This window comes from Octopus bimaculoides, chromosome 5, assembly GCF_046866305.1.
Source record: "Octopus bimaculoides isolate indiv1 chromosome 5, ASM4686630v1, whole genome shotgun sequence".
Taxonomy (NCBI): domain Eukaryota; kingdom Metazoa; phylum Mollusca; class Cephalopoda; order Octopoda; family Octopodidae; genus Octopus; species Octopus bimaculoides.
In genome coordinates, this window is record NC_142932.1 from 65,773,603 (window position 1) to 65,796,369 (window position 22,767).

General features: G+C 35.9%; 1 protein-coding gene across 1 annotated transcript; it reads right to left on the reverse strand.

The window, feature by feature from the left end:
• Positions 1 to 3,665: 3,665 nt before the first annotated feature.
• On the reverse strand, positions 3,666 to 12,834 carry LOC106870414 (uncharacterized). The gene is made up of 2 exons (XM_014916477.3): positions 11,137 to 12,834; positions 3,666 to 4,452 (listed from the first exon to the last, which is right to left on the reverse strand). Exon 1 carries the CDS (start codon positions 12,705 to 12,707, stop codon positions 12,183 to 12,185), a length of 525 nt encoding a protein of 174 aa, XP_014771963.1. The 5' UTR covers positions 12,708 to 12,834; the 3' UTR covers positions 3,666 to 4,452; positions 11,137 to 12,182.
• Between the last annotated feature and the right edge of the window lie 9,933 nt (positions 12,835 to 22,767).

Consider the following 22,767-nt stretch of genomic DNA (forward strand, 5'->3'; position numbering starts at 1 on the left):
TTCGAAATTATTTGTACGTACCCAACAAGTCTATAAAAATTTTCGGTTGTCCCCACATCTGTTGACGAGGGTGCCAGTTCACCCGATCAACAGAAAAGCCTGCTCGGGAAATTAACGTGCAAATGGGTGACCACTCCATAGATACGCATACCCTTTAACGTATTTCTCAGGATGATTCAGCGTGAAATAGAATGTGACATAGCTGGCCCTTTAAAATACAGGTACTACTCATTTTTGCCAGCTAAGTGAATAGGAGCAACTAGAAATAAAATCTCTTGCTCAAGGACACAATGTGTCGCCAGGAATTGAACTCATGATCTTTACGATCGTGAGCCGAATGCCTTAACCACTAGCCCCGCGCCTTCACTGCACCTGTTGAACAAAAAAACTAAAACTAAGCATCTAAATGGCACATACTAATTTTTGGCAGTCCCAATTGTTCTTTTTTTCTTTTTGGTTCTATTATTGAGAATATATTTACTGATGATAATGACTATTTTGTTTTTATTTTAACTACACTTTTTATGTTCTGAGTCCAAATTCCGCCGAGGTCGACTTAGTCTTTCATCTTTCCAAGGTCGATAAAATAAGTACCAGTCGAGCACTGGGTCGATGTAATCGACTAACTCCTCCCCCAAAATATCAGGCCTTGTGCCTATAGTAGAAAGGCTTATTTTAACTAAATTTTAAGGTGGCGAAGTAGGACAAAATGCTTAGCGGCATTCCGACATATCACATTCTGAGTTCAAATCCTGCTGAGTTAATTTTGCCTTTTGGACGTGATAAAATTAAGTACCAGTCAAGTACTGGGGTCCATATAATCGACTGGCCCTTCTCCTCGAAATTGCTAGTTTTGTGTCAAAATTAGAATTATTTACGTGTTTTACGTGTTTTATTTTCAATATTTCTACTGAATTTAATGATTTGTGTGCAAAACTTTGAATCATTATTTGACTTTTTGAAGTTAAAATTAACACATAAAATGGAATTCTTACACGTTATATATATCCCCCACCACACCAAATTTCATTCGTCAAGCAATATTTTCCAAAAAAAATAAGTATGTCGTTCCTTTTGTCCTTCATATATATATATATAAGGCAGTAGCTGGCAAAATAGTCACCACACTGGGCAAAATACTTAGCGACATTTCGTCCGTTTTTATGTTCTGAGTTCAAATTCCGCCGAGGTCAACTTTCCCTTTCATTCTTTCAGGGTCGATAAAATAAGTACCAGTTGAACATTGGAGCCTATCTAATCGACTTATTTCCTCCCCCAAAATTGCTGGCCTTGTACCAAAATTTGAAATCAATGTGTGTATGTGTGTGTGTGTATAAATGTGAATGTGGAATGTAAGTTGTTGACCGTACCACTATTTTTTCTTTTGACTCTCTCTCTCTCTCTCTCTCTCTCTCTCTCTCTCTCTCTCTCTCTCTCTCTCTCTCTCTCTCTCTCTCTCACACACACACACACACACATACATACACTGAGTTTTTTTCCTTATCTCCCATCCGTCGAGACCGCTACAGCTGCATATTTTAGACTTGTCCAATTCGTTTCCAGAAACATGTAAATGCACAGACGGATTGTCATCATGAGGAACCGTTAATTCCAACATATTTTTTTCTCTCTCCGTTTTTTTTTTTTTCTCTCTCCATTTTTTCACTTTCAACACTTTCTATTGAAGAGCGTAGGCCCGAAACGTCAAAGAATTTTCCATTCTTCCCGAGCTAATACACCTGCTTGTTCTCTCACCTGTCTTCGTTTTCTGTTTTCTGTAAATTTGAACTATATATATATATATATATATATATATATATATATATATATATATATATGTGTGTGTGTGTGTGTGTGTGTGTGTGTGTGTGTGTGTGTGTGTGTGAGTGGAAATCGAACAGGTGGGTGTGTTAGATGATAAGGCATTAAGACAATATGACTCTCCAGACACAACACACGAATTCATATAAAGAATCTTGCAAGCCAGATACAAAAACGAAGTATATGTGCATGTGTGTGTGTGTGTGCGCGCGCTAGTGCATACATACAGGCTATGGTAGAGGATACTTGTCCACAGTGCCGTTCAGTAAGATTTAATTTAGTACTTCTTAACCGCATAGCTATGCCAATAGATAAATCGCTATTGAATCGACCCCAATATGTAACTGATCTTTATATCTTGGCTATGGAGAGTTAAAATATACTGCTGACTATGGCTGTATTTAAACTAGAATCAACCATTGCACTCTTTTGACTGATTCTCTATCAATCATCACGCTTCCTTAAATTTTATAAAGCTTAGCTATTATTGGAGGAAGTCCATAACTTCTTGAACCAATTACAGTTAGTCGAACGAGATAAAAACCTCAATAGACTCCTTTGGATATGTCCTCAGAACACTGAAGTACAGAATTAATATACTTTAACAGATAACATTCTTTAACATTATAATTTTTTCTTCTGCGTAGGATTTATATTCTTATGGTAAATGAAGGAGATATTTTAACGTTTGTGCCTTTCTCAATGGCATTAACAGGTGCAAGTGAAGTGAAATTGGTTTCCTGATGGTATATTTGCAAAATAATGTTTCTAAACATGTATTGGGCAGTGAGATCACCACCTGAGGGTGGCCATTGTTCGTTTTTCCGTCTAAAGTTAATGTTTATCATGTCGAATTAAAATCTTAATAATTAACTGGTAATGTTTTAAACTGAATAATTATAGTATAGCTTATGGAATACTTTAATTATTAGCTACATTAATTATGTTCTATCAAAGATATATGTTAAGTTAGTTGTGCCATGCAATATTCTAGCTGATGTTTGTTTAGTGTTCAGCAAGTTACTGAGCTGAGTTCAGAGGTTATCTGGCCCGTCTGGTAATGACGTGGTGAAGTTTGGGTTCATTGTCTATGGTTCTGTGTCTAACCATGATGATGTAGTAGGAGAATTCTTTTACACACTTCTCTATACTCTCCTCTGTCTTTGCTCACAAATACTTTAGTGATTAGTGTTCAAAACCAAAGTATTTTCTGATAACGCCAGGATAAACGTATCTGGGTAGTCTATCTACGTGTTTTATAGCAATACAAACTGTTCTTAGCTTGGCCCCACTACAATGTTACAGCAATACTGACTGCGACTAATTAAGTCATACTATAGATGTTGTTGCAATATCTATTATGGTTATCTAGGTCACACTATACATGTTACAACAATATATACTGCAACTAAGTTGGTCGCATTGTAAATGTTACAGGAATACAGGCTCTGACTAACTAGGTTACACTATGGATATTCGTAGAAACTGCTTTAAGCCTATCCTTGGTCAAGAAGATTTACTGCTTTTTCTTTAAACATTCCAATATCTTGTAAAATTTCCAACACCTGAAGATGCATTTGACACATATGGTTAACCATGACCAGAACTTCTAGTTCAGAAGTTCGACGTCTTTGTAACAGCCATCTTACTCGGTGTGCGCCCAATATAATGTTCATGTTTCCCTTAAAATATGTACTGGTGTGAGTCAAATGGTACAGAAATTAGGTTTGGGTCTTGTCTCACCAAGAACTTACCTTCTTTCATCGATGTTGCTTGCCTCCTGGATGATTAATAATTAGTGAAAAAAATTATAATTTGTTTATAAAGTAAAACAAGAAATTTGCTTTTGAAATTATAATTCAGTTTTATTTTTCAGATTTGGTTAGCTTTTAATTTCCAGAGTGAAAACGCCAGCCAAATACATTTTCAAGTTATTTCAGATAAGAAATTTTAAAAAAATGATGCTAGGAGAAAACCCCAGAAACTAAGCAGCAACGCAGCCTTATTGGTATTATGGTGAGCGGAAGTGCAGATTAAGCATGTGGTTCCAGTAGATTCCATCTGCAGTTAGTACGCTTTTCTTCATTCTTGTTTAATTTTCACCAAACGTTCAAAAACCAGCCAATAATTTCACTGATTCAAGTTCATTGAAGACTGTCTGAGTTTGGTCAGTGAATGTATTACCAAGTCCAAATGTTTTTGATTTCCAGTATATCGTTGGTTCGTTTTAAAGACTTGTAATTGAAGATTTTAAAAATCTCAAATAATTCATTACATTTATTATTTATTGATTGATTAAAGTTTTTTGAAATGTTTTCTCCAAGAATAAAAACTGTTAAAATGCTGTTTTCTTGAAGAAATTCTTTCCGAGGCTACCAAATAAGCGAATAACATGTAGCCATAGCCCTTACGTCTGTAGGTTTTTTTTTTATGAACTTGTTCTATTGCAGTCTCTGTGACGGTATTCCCAGTTTTTTGGTTTTGCTTTTGAGACTTATCCGCTCATAAATCTTTCTTTTAAGATTAAGCTATCTGCAGTATTACAGTGTTTGTTGTTTTGAAATAAAAGCCGGGTACAGCTAGATTCCATTGCTGGCTGGCATCGATTAGCCAAAAATAGATAAAAACTCTCTGAATATAATAAGTTAAGGAAATTTATGAAAGAAAAACATACAAAAGTGTTGTAAGTTAAGTTTAAAGAGATTATTGGATTTAAATCAAACTGAAGTAAATCATGTTAACAACGGATGATCTAAGTCGTAATCGCAATATTATTAATAATATTAAACATATTAATAATAATGTGATTATTATTAATAAACTATAATAGTAACTATAGTATATCTGAAAACTGTATTTGTACGAAGATGGAACTCGCTGCATTCATAGCCTTAAACTCTGATAGCTTCCTTTCAAATCCTTCATTTATTCAAATTGAATCAATCCCTACAGGGTAACATTAGTTTTTAGACTAAATTTTTAATAACAAGTGAAATTAGTACTAGGCATGTCAACCAACCAAAGTGATATTCATGTAATTTAATGAAGTTACCAAACGTATATCTACGAATATAAATTTTCCTTTTTTAAACTTATTATTTGTGAAAAGTCAAAATATTATTTCTGTTCTGAGTTCAAATCTCTCTTATGATTCCAGTGAGACAGAACATTAGATTACATTGAATTCATTCATACTTCTTACAACAGTGGCAAGAAATCATGGATCTTTCTGATTTGGCGGACACCATTTTTTATTTAGTTTTTATTTAGTGTGTTTTCTACCGAAACACTTTAAAACTTCGTATACTTGTATATTTTGTCTTATAGAACAGAGAAAAATTTTGATATTCGAAGTTATTTCATGTTAAAAGTTGTCGTATTTCGGTAATTTCAACCAATCACTGACGTCTATTGAGGTGAAAACAATCACTGCTGTGGTTTGTCAACAACACGTTGTGGCGGTGTATTCCCTTGAATAAAATTAGTGCCGTTGTTTGTAAACAACAACTATCGGTGGTACTGTTATTTATGACATCGTTCGTGCGTTTGTACTGGTTTTAGCTTTAGGGTTTTAGGGTTAGGATTAGGGTTAGGGTTAGGGTTAGGGTTATGAGTATTTTTGCCAAATTTGGCGAAAAATTTGTGGCGGTGTATTGAACATATTTTCGCCAAATTTGGCAAAAATGCTCATAACCCTAACCCTAACCGTAAAACCCTAACCCTAACCCTAACTCTAAAACCCGAACCCTAACCCTAAAACCCTAAAGCTAAAACCAGTACAAACGCACGAACGATGTCATAAATAACAGTACTGCCGATAGTTGTTGTTGACAAACAACGGCACTAATTTTATTCAAGGGAAAAGATCCCATTACACCGCCACAACGTGTTGTTGACAAACCACAGCAGTAATTGTTTTCACCTCAATAGACGTCAGTGATTGGTTGAAATTACCGAAATACGACAACTTTTAACATGAAATAACTTCGAATATACAAACTTTTCTTAACAAGGCTAAGAGAAAAAGATGTTTTATATGACACATTCTATCAGTATCCCAAGTTTGAAAGTGTTTCGTTAGAAAACAAATGGTGTCCGCCAAATCAGAAAGATCCGAAATCACTTTAAGATTGACGTCAACTATAAACTCGGAGTTGTGGACTGACGAAGTTCTTGAAATGCAAAGAACGTATTAGATAATGTAGTCCTAGATAAACTGTGTCTAAATAAAATACAGGAGACATAAGATAATGTAGTTCTAAACTGTGCCTGAAAAATAAATATAGGATTGAAATGATTAGAATGCATTTGACGACAAGCCTACTAGATCAGGGTCGATCTGAGTTTAAATGAACTTAGTTGCTATTAGTATTAATGCAGAGTTTATACTAAGTATAACAGAGACTGAAGAGGAGATTCCACCACTATAACAACAAACAGCAGCCACAACAACGACAATACAGCGCATGAATTTCATTCCAATTACGAAGCTGAATTCTCCACAATAAATGAAACAATACCAAAGACATCAATTAACAGCATCAACAATAAAACAACGAGCATGGCCATTACCTACACCACCACCACCACCATCACTGCAACAACAAAAACTATAATAGGGAAAAAAACAAGACCAACAGTAGCCTCGACAACTTAAACGGCAACGATACTTACGTTGTGAATAACAAACAATGAAACCCCCCAAACCAAACAAATCAAAAATAAAACACAATAAGGTACATTGCCCCACACCAACACACATCAAAAAACAGAGAAAATACACCCACATCTACAGCAACATCAACCCCTCCAACACCACTGCAACAGCCCTGGAAAGAACCCACCACCATCACTACCAATAGCAACAACCAACAGTACAAACACAAAACTTCGTAATAGTGAGGAAGGCCAACAAAGAATTGATAACCCTCATAGCACGAAGGAAGGACATCGAGAGAGACGGTGAGATCTTCGGTACCAGCACCGTGTAAGTGCCAGAAACACTGATGGTGATGCGAATGCTTCTAAAAACAAAAAATATTAGGGAGAGCTTTGCCGCGATGTGGGAACCCCTAATGTAAAGGCCACGAGTAGGCTTTTAAGGTATTTCCGAAAGGAACCCCTACAAGTGATGCTGCAGACCTGTTGATGCTACTAACCAAACTGGCGTAGTTTCGTGTCCTGTTCCCATCAGCTGATTGTACAGAGATAGTACAGTCCTATGAATTATATAAGTTTTATAAATTCTTAAATATACAATTTTATTTCGTCTCTCCAAATTTGTTTGACCAAAGATTTTATAAAAACTCATTGCCCTATCTTCTACAACTACAAACGAATTGAATATTGAATATTGGCGGCATTATCTTCAATGTCATCGACAGCTCTTCATTTATACTGAAGGAGGTTCAACAATGTCTAAACAGTTCATTCAGAACTCTTACAAACCAGTACAAAAGGTCTTCAATGTATCAACTGCATCTTTACAACTTGATAAAATTATATACATTTCTCTAAAAATATATAACCGTCGTATTTCGGCAAGTTGTCAAACTACCAAATATATAACCCTTTCTATATTTGAATAGGGAATATTTTCTCATTGTTTTGTTCAAATTTTTTCTTGATAAAGTTAAATAAACAGGAATAGTCCAAAAAAAAACCGTTGTGACATAGTAACTCCATTTCGACTACAAATGGACTGAGAGCGGCTGGTTGGCTATTTTGAGTACAAGTAGCGTAAATGAACTGAACATCTACAGCTCTAGTTCGTTGGATGCTTACCACCCCCACCACTATGTCTGCATGTCAATATGTAATGTTCTCTTCTCTTCTCTTTTTAGTTTTAATTCTTTTTGCTGTCGTGTTTTACCTATAAGAAATCTCACTTTCCTACATAAGCTGCTGTTAAGTCTTTCAACAGTTTCACAGGCAGGATCTGAGGGTACTTCTGAATACTACTACAGTATGTGCTCTACTACAGTGCACCACCGTATTCTATACTATACTTCAGCGCAGTACTTTAGTCAGTACAGCACTGTGGTTACTACAGTCATGCGTTAGTTCCTTACCAAAAGCTCACCTGCTGATACGATCTGAACAGAAAATAGGTATTTGTTTAATATTAACTCACCGCCACAGCTGTCGCCACCTCCTGTTTATTCTATTTTATTTTTGATGACATTTTAACAAATAAAGGAAAAAATGTGGAAAAAGTGGCTCCAAACATTTAGAGTTCAACTGATACTTATTTTATCGACCCCGAGAGGATGAAAGGCAATGTCGACCTCGGTGGAATTTGAACTCAGAACGTAACGACGGAATAAATGCCGTTAAGCATTTTACCCGGTATGCTAACGATTCTGCTGGCTCGCTCAATAATAATAATATTATTATTATTATTTTAATTATTATTCCACCGGGGTCGACTTTGCCTTTCATCCTTTCAGGGTCGATTAAATAAGTACCAGTTATGCACTGGGGTCGATGTAATCGACTTAATCCCTTCCCCCAAATTGTGCTTCCAGTAGAAAGGATCATTATTATTATTATTGCGGTGAGCTGACAGAATCGTTAGTACTCCAGGAAAATGCAGCATTTCGTCCGTCTTTACATTCTGAGTTCAAATTCCGCCGAGGTCGACTTTGACTTTCATCCTTTTGGGGTCGATAAATTAAGTACTAGTGAAACACTGGGGTCGATGTAATTGATTTATTGTCTCTCCCCAAATTGGCGCCCTTGTGGCAAAATTTGAAACCATTATTATAATGTAATCGACTATCCCCCTCTCACAAATTTCAGGCCTTGTGCCTCTAGTAGAAAGGATTATCATTATTATTTCAATCGAGACAGTTTTGAAAAAAATCAGTTACCATTCGAATACTGGGGTGTATGAAATCAATTGTAACCACTTCAACTCATGTAGCTTTGTGGTTGCATAACAATTCATTATTATTATCTTTCACATAACGACGTTTGTATATAGAACAAACGAATTCGTTGACCTCGAGCTTCCAGTGCTGACCGTTTCAACACAGCAGCTACACGAAACAAGATTTGCATCGCATTTAATTACAATAGAAAGTAAGTTTGGACATGCATATAGTTATACAAGACACGTAAGATTATGTATGTATACAATAATCCCTCGCTATATCGCGCTTTATTATTTAAGCATATGTCGATTCCTCTATGGTGTTGTTTTACATTTATAATATATACAAATTATAAAAATAATAATAATAAATATACAGTACAGTTTCCATTTCGCAGATTTTCACCTATCGCGAAGTTTTTGGAACGTAACATCCGCAATAGTCGAGGGCTTACTGTACATACTTGCATACATACATACATACATACATACATACATACATGTGTGTAAGACTAATTTGATGAGGCCAACAGCCAAGTAAAAGCAGATCAACACGAAGAATGCGACTTTTCATGTTCAACCACATGAGGAGAATAATATGCACAATGGAAATACTTTTCACCAAGCAAGGACAAGCAATGAAGAACAATTGGTGACAGATTAAAGCAACTGATATGAATGACATAAGAGGTTTCACTAGTGTGATTAAAGCATTCAATGGTGTATGTGCAATGGGTTCTACACGGTTTAGACGGTACAAAACGTATAAAAGAACAAGCAGCTGCTAATGATTGAGGGTTAGAATATTTCTATGATTTGTTTAATTGTGAGTGTACTTTGAACGAAAGATCTCTGGACAACATTGTACAAAGGTCAATGCTGAAATTCTTAGCCACATCACCTGACATTAGAAAAACCCAACAAAAGCAATTTACTCCCTAAAGACTAACAAGTCACTCGAGCCTGACGATATTTGACTGACAGAACTGGAGTAAAACAGGAAGGTGTGATTGCATCTACCCTCTTTTTCATCTTCCTCTCAGTTATACTCGGGTTTTGTCCACACAAATAGCAAGATATTTAATCTTGTCAGACTCCGTACTAAAAAGGAAAACTACGACTTCAGTATTACATTGATGACACAGTTGGTGCTTTTGCAGACAATTACCGATATTTTCCATGAAGTCTTTGAAAGATGGGTTTTAATTACCAACATAACTAAAACAAAGGTGTTACATAATCAAATCCCCAACATGTAAGAACTTATTCCAACTATTTGGTTTCTTGGGTAGGTGGTCTAAAATGTTGAATACTTCCAAGATGTGGGCAGACACAACACTACATAAAAAAGGTTCGAGTACAATCCTTGCTTCCCTGAAAAGACGAGTAAATGATGATGATGACACGAAACAACTAAATTTTACATTTTTTTTTCCACTATCAGTTATTAAAGGAATGAAAAAGTAAGTCTGAAGAGAATAAATGAAATTCTTCAGAGATGTCCTTAAGAGTAGTCTGTAAAAGTATGATAACAATGAATTCGAGTGGGAATTGACGGTGGAATACTGACGTGCCAGGAGATGACTCATCTATGATGAAGGTCATCACTTTAATACGATTCAGATTGACTTTTCTATCTTTGTATGTATGTGTATGTATGTCTATGTATATACACACACACACACACACACACACACATACACTCACATTACAGCCATGTATGTATATATATAAATATTTATGTATATATAAATATATATTCAACTAGAGGTTAAATTAGCCTCATTAAGGGGTGGTATCTGAAGATATTTAGCCTAATATAATGATTTTAATAATTGCTATTTAATCTTTTTAACTAAATTGAAACAGCTGTAAGTCACCATGTTTGATTTTTGCAGATAATAAATTTTTATTAAATGTTATATCTCCATTATCTTACTTTCTTATTATCTTAATATATATATGCATGTATATGTATGTATGTGTATATATATATATATATATATATATATATATATATATATATATATGGATATAAATATATATATATATATGTATATAAATGTATATGTATATAAATATATGTATATATATATATATATATATGTATGTATATAAACAAATATATATACGTGTGTACACGCGCGCGCGCGCGCGTGTGTGTGTGTACAACTGTAGTATACACTTTTCCGCTTCATTCACTAAAATTTCTCACCCATTCACAAATATGAATCTCTACTCTATTCATAAATTTTCGCACCACTCATATATCCGACTACCACCACGCATGCAACACTAGAAGTGTATCTCAAGAATTGGGTAAATTGGTAAGAAAAATAAAGAAATAAACAGTATTATAACAAATATAAAAATGCCAACAACAAAAACAATTAGAATAAAAACTGAAGAATTAAGACATCAAAATAGCAGTAAAAGGATACAAATAAGAATACTGAAGTCAGTCGGCAAACAATTCCATGATGGAATTAGTTCAGATTTGTTGTACATCTTTCATCATTTACTATTTTATATATATATAACTGACTTCAGTTTTTCTTTCAGGAACAGCTGTTCACATTTGTTTTTGTCTGTTGTTTTGTTTATGTTGGTCCTTCGACAAGACACTTAACGCTATTTTTACTAAAAATGAACAAATATTAAATGTAAACAAATTTATTTCCAAGATGAAGATTCTAGTCATAGATTTTTAAAGTTTATTTTCTTCTTGCAAATATTCATTTTCAAAATAAATCATTGTTTTTCTTGTTTCTGTTTTTGTTTTGCTTTATTATTGTTTGCTTGGCGATCTTTCACACATTTCCAAAGGTGTTGTTAAAGAAGACTTGGTTGCTTCAACTGTGACCTGTGATGTTGGTCTCTGGTTAATAAAGTTCCAAACAACTTGGTTTCCAGCAAAACTACAAACACGGCAGGGCTAACGCTTGGCTTTTACCTTTAAAATTTTTTCTTGTTAAAACGTTTGATTAATGTGAATAACAGAGATAAAATTACTTAGAGAACACCGGTTGGTGATATTGTGTGACTGTCGTTGGCATATTGATCTTTGTGATCATCAATCAATCAATGATAAACAATATGATCGCTGGATTATTGGTTAACTGGTGAACTAACTGGATTATAAATAGGACATCGATAGAGAAGGTGCAGAGTAGGTTTGTTTTCCTCCAAATAATTTTCACAATTTAAAAATATAAAAATAAAAAAAGATTAGAGATGTTCCACTAATCTTAATTACATCTTTTTTTTTAATTAACTGCTTTTTATTGTTAACAGCGCTGTTTTATGCTGCTTGCATTGTCATTATTAGAAATAATGTTTGTCTGATGTTATGGCTAATATTCACTTTTAAATAATATCTGGCTGAAAACATTAAATTTCTTACCTTTCTCGTGAGGGGAAGAAAATAAAATTGCAAAAGAGTCAAGTCGGACGGGAAGGAGAAAGTTAAGTATGAGGCAGTTGTATTTTAATACAATGCTACATCGTTGTAAGCATCATCTAAATCTTTAATGAGTTGGTTATATTTTTCCTTCTCTTCGTTCAATGAGACTTCCATTTTCTCCAGATCTTCTTCCAGTTTGGTCACCGTTCGTTCGGCGTTTGTTGCCCTCAACTCGGCTTCCTTCAGCTTCTCCTGGTTTGTTACTTCTTCGGTCTTTTTCACAGACAAAGCTTCTTCACTTCTCTCAAGTTGTAACTCCAACATTTGTATCCTCCTTTGCAAGTTCTGGATCTCTGTATCACACTCGCTAACTCTTTCTTCGGCGTAGTGCATCATGTCCTGGGCTTTAGACAGGTCATTGTTCACAGTATCCAGTTCTTTCTCCATGTTAGAATATTTCTTTTGTAACCAGTTCAGTTCCTCATCCAAGCGGCTCCTTTCGGACTCGGTGGCCTTCAGTTTTTCCTCAATGACCTCCACCTTGTCCATAGCAGTTTCTTTGGCCACTCTGATGGCCTGGACTTTTTTCAGATATGTTTCACGATCCATGGCTAAAGTTTACTGTCAATCGGAGAAGAAAGAAAGTTTATTAAGAATTCCACTCGAAGGAACCGGTTCGAGTTGAGAAGAAACGAAGAAAACGCACTCCGCTCTCAGGCTGCAGAAATATGGAACTGAGAGAATTGTCTTCCGACTGGCAGTACACCTGCTACTACTCAGCTGTCTTCACCCCTTCCTTCCTCTTAAGCATTACCTCCTCCCTTATCTCTATTACTGTACATCACCCCACCGCTACTCATGTAGATAAATGAGGGTGAGGGAGTACGAAGAGTTCTCAACCCCCTCCCTCTATTAGTTAATATGGTTAACACTAAGGCAGAGGCAGCAGCGGCGGTGAAACTCATTACTCATTTATTTATTTATTTATTTATCTAGTCTTACAGCGAAGTTTTATTTTTTTTATTTAATTATTTATTATATATATATATATATTTGTATTTCCATATTTTTACTGGTGAAACAAACCTCTTTACTTTGTTCCGCAACTATTCACCCACACACACACACACACTCTCTTTCTCTCCTCCCTCTCTTTAATTCTCCCTCTCAAATCATGCGCGCGCACATGCACAAACACACATTTATGTAAACAGAGAGCACTCTTTAAAAGGATGACGAGGTGAGATGGCTGGGTATATGTATACCAAGACGCACCCGTACATATACATTCATAAAACATACATACATACATATGTATGTATGTGTGTGTATCTATCTATCTGCTTATATGTGTGTGTGTGTGTGTGTGTGTGTGTGTGTGTGTGTGTGTGTGTGTATGGGGAGGGGTTTTATTCATTAGTTTGGGTGAGAGGCAGTGAGAGAGAAAAAAAAGGTGTGTACGTCTGGAGACGTGATGATGTAAAAGGTGGAGGGTGGGATTAAAATATTGGCAACAGTCAGTTGCAGTTATTTCCCTTTAATCAATTTTCAGATAAAACCAAACTTAAATTTTTTTTTTTCCCCCCCGTTAATTTTACATTCTTAGAGTTGAAGAATTATTTGAACATCGGGCAAATGTCTTTTGGCATTTGTTTCTGCTTTTTACGTTCTGAGTTCACTTCCTAGGAAGGGCATCTTAGCCTTTCACTCCTAAAGTGTTGATAGATTAAACTCGACAGTAGCCAAGCAATGTGGGTTAATTTAATCGTTATTAATTAGGCTACCATGTTACAGTAGGACCTAACTATTTGCCCTGTAGTAGGGTTCCGGCTACAGGTGAAGTGGGTGTACAAGATCAGGTACACTGCAAGACACCATTATTATTAGTAACACCCTCAATTATTGTCAACACATATTAACAGCCCCATCATTTTTACACACACACACACACACAAGTACACAGTTACACAGGTACACAGTCATACTATCATTCACACATACTCACATACACATCATAAAGCGGGCCACATTATTCAGACTGTAACACACACGTGCACATTCTCTCTCTCTCCCTCTTTCTCTCTCTCACACACACACTCTCTCTCCCTTTCTCTCTCTCTCTCTCTCTCTCTCTCTCTCTCTCTCTTCTCTATTTCTCGTTCTCTCGCATTCTCTCCCTTGTCCCATTAAAAAGAATCGTGTATAAGAAAAACAAAAATGTTTTTTCTATTCGTGTTATTTCATGTTTTTTTTTTATGCTGTTGCAGCACCATCATCACCACCAGCAATTGCATCATCATCATCATCACCAGCAGCAGCAGCAGTAGTAGTAGTAGCAGCAGCAGCAGCAGATGTAGTAGTAGTAGTAGTAGTAGTAGTAGTAGTAGTAGTAGTAGTGGTGGTGGTGGTGGTGGTGGTGGTGGTGGTAGTGGTGGCGGCGGCGGCGGCAGTGTGTAGTATTAGTAATGATGATGGTGTAGTAGTAATGATGATGGTGACGATGGTGGTGGAGATGGTAGGGTATTCCGTTGCTACTATTTTTGGTGTTGTTGTTGTTGTAACAGTAAACATAAATAGTGATGGAATGTGGACATCTTAGGTTTTTGTACATGTTGGAAGTGGCTGCAAATGTTCGTTGTTGTTGTTCTTCTAGTGATGGTGGCAGTGACGTAATAATTAGAAGTGTTGACATGTTGATATTCGTGCTAGTTATAATGATGTCGGAGATATTGTGCTTATCATAGTTAAAACTGTTTCTATATATATATATATATATATATATATATATATATATATATATATATATATATATATATATATATGTGCATGTATGTATCTATTTACATGTAGGCATATACATATTTTGAACGTATGTATAAATACATATCTACATATTTTTGCTTATACACACACACACACACACACACACACAAATACACACACACACACACACACACACACACACACACACACACACATATATATATATATATATATATATATATATATATATATATATATATATATATATATATATATATATATATATATATAAATGTTACACACAGTCCTTGCTTCCGTTATGTTTATACGTATCCCAGCCAACCATTGCAACTGCCATATCCACCCCTGTCCCCAACACCTCAACCGCCACCTTAACCACTCCGCCACCATCATCTCACTCTTACCTTTTAAGTTTTCTAGTTTCAAATAACAATAATTGAAATAAATCCGTTTTACTCAAATAGTAATCCCAGCACACACACACACACACACACACACACACACACACACACACACACACACACACACACACACACACACATATCCATGTATAGTTACTCTTTTCCTTTCCTCCCCGTCTTTCTTTCTCTCCCATCTCTCCCTTTTCTCCCTTCCCTCCAACACTTTGTTACGGATGCTCACCCACACACTTTACTTCCAATTTCTTAAAATATTATCTCAGACGCATACATACAAATACACATACACTTTATACACATGCACGCACACACATACATACATACATACATACATACATACATACATACATACACATTTACATAGATATACACATACACTCTTACATATACACATACCTCCAAACCTACATTCACACAGTCATACACACGTGCACAAACGGGGTGATCGAGCTAAATTTGACGATTTTTTTATGTCTCCTTTTTTCAGAAATAGCTTGATGTATTGATGAAAAAGTCAACGGCGTTAGAGACTATAATGATTAAAGTTGTAGTTTGGAAAAAGTTAGCTGACATGGGGGACTGGGAGCCATCTGAATATCGGGAAAGCGTACCTGTATCATGATGATTCATGCTGGCTATCAGCATACCGGCACCATGACAGCTGCTCAATGTTTTGTTAATACTGTAAAGGCTATAAGATGTGACATGGACAACTGTAGCGGAGACTACGAAGCTGTAGCCAGCTAGAAGGAATACAACAGGCGTTCTGACTCCGTCCGCACGCCCAAATTTATCCAACAAGTGTAAGACAAGGTGATGGAAGATCCAAGGAAAGAAATCTAGGCCTTGGCGAGAAAACTGAAGCTGGCCCTGAATGAGGACCTTCACTACCACTCGTACAAGAGGCGCAAGGGACAAATTCTGACAGCCAAGGTCAAGGAGAACCGCTTGACGAAGGCAAAGAAGCTCCTGAACATGCTGAGACATCCTGTTGAACCGGGGATGATCTGGTTCTACTTAAATGGAAAAAACTTCGGCCAGAGTCAGTTGCAAAGGGTCTTTGAACGGGGCCTTAGGCTCAAATCAGACGGTTATGTGGAGCTGCTGGAAACTGATCAAACCCGGGCTGGAAAGGATTATTACTGGAAGGCCATATGTGTAGCAGCAGGAGTTTGCACCTTGCTATACTGCTAGAAAGAGTCAAAACTGATTGTCGGAGAATTTCTACGATTTCACCAAGCTCAATTACTGTCCTCCCAATTTCCTCGATTGTAATTCCATGGATTACTATGTGTGGGGCGAATTTGAAAGAGACACCAGCCACTCTACCTGAGATACCAAGGCAGAGCTGGTGGCGAAGATCAGGAAGATGTTCGAAGATCTTCCCAAGGATACAGTGAGTAACACATGCACCAGATACTGGAGCCGTCTGAAATCGTGGTAGCAGTTGAGAGCAGCTACTTTGAATAAATTATTATCTCCCAGCCATAATCTAGTTTATATTTTGGACTTTTTAAAATATTTTTATTTTGGATGGGATATTTTGTTTTCTTTTCCTTTTATATAAACTTTCAAATTGAACCCCCAAAACTTTGTATGTGTGTGTACATGTGTGTGTGTGTGTAATTTACAAGGAAAGATTCATATATATATGTATGTACATTCATAAATATATATATATACACACATCCATGCATTCTTCTATCTGGACACATATATGCATACATTCATTCATACATACTTATCTCAGCCCTGTGAATGAGATACAAAGGCAAAATGAAAGCAACTGCAGAGATAAGAAAAATTAATGTCACCCACACTTCTTTTTGTCGATGACATTAAACTGTGTTTAAGTAATAGTCACGACACCAAGAAGCAGTTAAAACCAGTCACAATATTGTTGTAGAACATAGGAATAGAATTTAGTCATGTTAAGTGTTCATATTTAGTAAACAAATGAATGGCTTGTCTACATCCCTTGTCACCAGTGATGGATGTTACAAATATCTTGGATTTGGAGAGAAAATTGCGTACGTTCGTGCTGTGAATAAAGCTAGAGTGACAAAAAAATATTAGTATAATGTCGATACGGTGTCCAAATCTGGCACTTACCCAAAGTAGTACCCATCGAGACTATTCAATACCTGTGAGTAAAAAGATGCGAGTTTTTTGTTTGCACGCCATTGCGAGGTTGATCGTTGTTTTGTGGCCTATACACATCCGGTGGCACACTTCCTGCTTCTGCAGCAGTTACTGTAGATTTAGACACTCAGGTATTTGAATTTTCTGATCAACTCGATTAATCGAATCACTAAGCGTTCATTGGAGCTCAACCATTGTCTTGATTTTGTCTGTATTCGTGTCTTTTAATTAGAGCAACAGATCTTCATAGATTAAACGCATGGTTCCGGAATATCTGGAAAATCGTAAAACGATTCTGCGACAAACCAGTTTGGGAATCACTGACAATGACGATAAACTACCTTGACTGCTACATATATGCGTGTGTGTGCGTTATGCGTGTGTGTGTATTTGTGTTTATCTTTGTGTTTGTGCGTGTGTGTGTGTTTGTGTGTGTGTGTGTGTGTGTGTGCGCACACACACACACACACACACATATATGAGCATATTTATATACTGATACATATGGATGTGTCGAAAGCACAATGGTTTCCAATAGAGTAGCTGATGATGGGGTGTCTATGTATATTTCGATATAATTTTTATCGCAATGTTCCTATAGTTATTTATACGTCCCATTTTTGGTTCATATTTTTTAATGTATTTTAATATTCTCCAAAATATTGACGTTATCCCCTATTAAAGTTTTAGTTGTTTACAGTTTCCAATGTCTGCAATAAGACTAGGGCTAGTTTAATTCTTTCCATTGCCCTTTATTTTTATGCTAAGGTTTATAAGGGTCTAAGGCATTTAATTGGATTTAGATCAGAATTTTAGATTGTTATTAGACACATCAGAAATTGAGTGATTTACAAGGCTTACTGAGTTAGATATTAGCCAGGAATCACGTTATGATGGATTTCTGACATATATTTATACATGTGTATGCATGCGCGCGCGCGCGCGTTTGCGTGCGTTTGTGTACGTGCTTCGCTCTATCTCTTTGTAACTGTTCTATTCTTTTAAACCCTTTCCTGTTTTCCTCTCCCTCACTCCACACTCATCTTTTTGAATTTACATGCATAGAAATAGATTCTCTCTCTCTCTCTCTCTCTCTCTCTCTCTCTCTCTCTCTCTCGCACGCATACACACACACACACACACTACCCCTCTCTTTGTAACTCTCTCTTTCTGTCTCTTTCACCCACTCTCTCTCTGACTCCCTGACTTTCTCTCTCTCTCTCTCTCTCTCTCTCTCTCTCTCTCTCTCTCTCTTTCTCGATAAATAAATACATAGAAAGGAAGAAGTTAAGAAAAGCGGATAGAAAGAAAGAACAAATGTAAGAAAGAGACTACTAAATTCTATGCAGCCCTAATAAATGCCAGATGTTAGCACGTGCTAGTGTTTATATTGCAATTAACTGATTCACCGCGCATCTTACTAGTGTTTAAGAGAGCCCAGTTCCTTTCTCAGCCTGAAATCACTCTCATCGTGCCCGCTTTGCTTGCTAGGTATAACCAACGTAGCTAATTCTCCCTCAAATATCAAAACCTCTAGTCTTTAAAACAAAAACATAAAACACTGGATAAGGTAGTCTATTATACATTGTCTGAATATAATATGGAAATATTACAACTAGAATGTCTTTCATCATAGGTTTGATCGATCATAGCCGACTCGGGCATAAACAACAACAACAACAACAACCCAGGTCAATAAAAATGTTCGATCACTACAATAACCATTAACTGATTGGTAAACCAGCCGCTAACCATTACACACTCATAGTATTACTGAAATAATGGAAACAACGTTGAGGGATACGTGTTCAAGATTGATTTGATGATCGTCCCAGTTATCGTTAAATGATTTAACATTAGTTAATGGTAGAGTAGCTGAGTCGTTAGGGCACTGGACAGACAGCGGTATTTGTTTCTACTTTCCTTCGACGCCAACTTTACCATTCATTTTTTTTTTTAGTCAATAAATAAGGAACCAATCCAGAACGGTGGATTGGCGGGTGGGTCAGACAAAATACCTTGTGGTATTTGTACCGATTTTATGTGCCCTCACGGTTAAAAACACCTGCGACGACATTGTTGTGAAATTGTATTAGTAGTTGGATTAAACCCAAAATTGGAGGGGGGGGGGCAAAAATGTCTTTTCGAAAATAGTAGCTGAAAAAAACCCTAACCTAACCCTAAAACCTTAAACCTAACCCTAACTCTAAAACCCTATCCCTAACCCTAAAACCCAAACCCTAACCCTAACTCTAAAACCTGAACCCTAACCCTAACCCTAAAACCCCAAAGCTAAAACCAGTACAAACGCACGAACGATGTCATAAATAACAGACAAAGTAAATTTACACCGTCAGAAAGTCATGTTGACAAACCACAGCAGTAATTGTTTTCACTTCAATAGACGTCATTGATTGGTTGACATTACCGAAAGACGACAACTTTAACACGAAATAACTTCGAAAATAAAGAATTTTCTTAAAAACGCTAAGAGTAAATGATGTTTTAAATGACACATTCTACCAGTATACGAAATTTGAAAGTGTTTAGTTACAAAAAATTATTTTTCTATGTGCCGGCCAAAAGGAAAAGATCCAATATTTGTATTGTTTTTCATTGTTGATGATTGAATTAAAATAAGAATTTTATGAATGAGAAATATAATTATAGTTGTAAGAACTATTAGATCGTATATCTTCACTGCATATAAATTTTTATATTGAAATAAAGTGCATAATAGGAACGCGCCTAAAAAGAATGTGGGAAAATTCATTATGAAAAATAATTTTCTATATAATGGCGAATATTAATGTAATACTAATTTTATTATAAAATCAAGAAATAAATTAGCTATATGTATGTATAGTAAGAAGAGCTAGCAAAAAGGGGTATGAGAATATATCAACTATATAACAAGAAGAGAACCTGATCATATGAATAGTAAAGCCATGACTAATATAACATTTTTAAAAATGCAAAAATAGCCATTACACCACCGTAAGGCAGGAGGTGCCACCTGCCCTAGTTAGGGCAAAGTTCGTTTCTTAGTTGCAATTCATGCAAAATAAAACTAAAGCCTGCAATTCAGCTACCGTTCTTGTTAACTTGCCTGAAAATAAAAAATCTGAATCCTACTACTCTGAAAATCCAAGCATACTATAGCTGAAAGCAAACACTTTGTCATATAATAATCTAAATTCTGCTACTCTTAATATTGAATTAAAGTTTTAAAGCAAACAAAGAACTTATTAAAACTTCCGAAGTTCTTACAACTTTGATTGTGGTAATGCTTTGCTTTCATTTGTTTAATAAAAAAATTCCTCCTCATATAATGATTTTGCTTTCATTTTGTGATAGACAACTATCATGCAGAAAATGCCAACTTCTAAATCCTGTTTTCTGATTAGGTGAAAATGATTACACTTTAAACCTCAGTAACATTTTTCTGCAATAAATATGTAGGTATGTATGAATGTATGTAGGTGTGTATGAATGTATGTACGTATGTAGGTGTGTGTGTGTTTACGAAAGTATGTATGCAGCATCGCGTGTATATCCCTGAAGTCGATTTCAGGCGTTATTCTCCCCTTTTCGACTTCACATATTTAGAATCTCAACTTTTTTCCCTACTGAACCAAATTTCAATTTTTCTAACTCAAGATGTAGCTTAGGAGGTGACCAATCCAAAAATGAATAAACCTCATCAAATTTAGTAAAAAAAAATACTGAATTAATGACAAAGCCTAGAAGTGGTTGCGAGTAACTGTTGACCTTAAGAATGTCATTCACACACTGTTGTACGTGAATGATATTTATTACAATATAGTGTATTCTATGAATATGAGGTAGATCTTTACAAGATACCTAAATACTGAATTGATCCATACATTTTGCAATGTTGGTTTCCAATGTTGGCAGAAGGCCATCAAATCCGGAGGGGAAGGAATGTAAATACAAGTACTATTATAGCCCGATTTAATAGAAGAAATATAAAATTATCCGGACGGATTAGTAATAATAATATTGTTAATAGTGTTTTCAACCCTTGTAATGGTGATAATAATAGTGGATATCTAGGAATCCAGAAGAATGGAACTAATACAAACAGTGATGCCGATAGATATAATAACTCAAGCCTTACTGATACAACACTTGATAATACTACAACGAATTTGTGTGATACTACAAACGATAGAAGTAATACTACATTCAATAATAATAATAGAAGTAATACTAAATTCAGTAGTAATAATAATAATAATAATAATAATAATAATAATAATAATAATAATAATAATAATAATAATAATAATAATAAATACATCTAATGTGAACCTTGACCAGCAAAATGTCATAAAAGAGTTAGAACCAGCGGAGAGCTACAAATACCTAGGGGTAATTGAAGGGGACAATATCAAGCACTCAGTGATGAGGGAAAGGATCAGAAGAGAATGTTATCGCAGGGTGAGAGCAATACTGAAGACAGAGCTGAACGCGAGAAACAGGATCGAAGCGATCAATGCTCTAGCCATACCAGTCGTGACTTACAGTTTCAATATCGTTAACTGGTCAATTACTGAAATATGTAATGTTGACAGAAAAATACGAAAACTGTTGACAATGCATAGAATGCACCACCCTAAGGCAGATATAGAACGTCTTTATCTGCCAAGAAAAGAAGGAGGCCGAGGATTTCTACAGCTGGCATTATCAATGAAAGTAGCCACAATTGGCCTAGACACCTATCTGAAAAACTCTGAGGACTGGATGCTAAAACTTGTCTCAAAACATGAAAGCAAGAAAGCATCTTACTCAGTAACAAAACAGGCAAAGGAATATCTAAGTGAATTCCAATTGCAACAAATTCAAGAATTAGACGAACTAGAAACACCTGCAGAAAAAGCTAAGCGCTTGAAAACCCGTGCTAAAATTGCTGCCTTAGATATTATGACTGAAAAATGGCATGGAAAACCTCTCAATGGCAAATACCCAAAGAGAGCGAATAATGCAGATATTGACAAAGCCCTTACCCACCGATGGTTAATGGCCTCTGGCTTGAAATCAGAAACAGAGGGGTTTATCATAGCAGCCCAAGATCAATGCCTACCTACAAAGAACTACCAGGCCAACATATTAAAGAACGGCAGCTCCCCATTATGTCGTATATGCCAACAACAAAATGAGACCATCAATCATGTTGTCTCCATGTGCAGTCTGCTTGCGCCTATAGAGTATCTCAACAGGCATGATAGAGCTGCACAATATATTCACTGGGTAATATGCAAAAACCTGGACTTGCCCCATGATAAAAACTGGTGGGAACA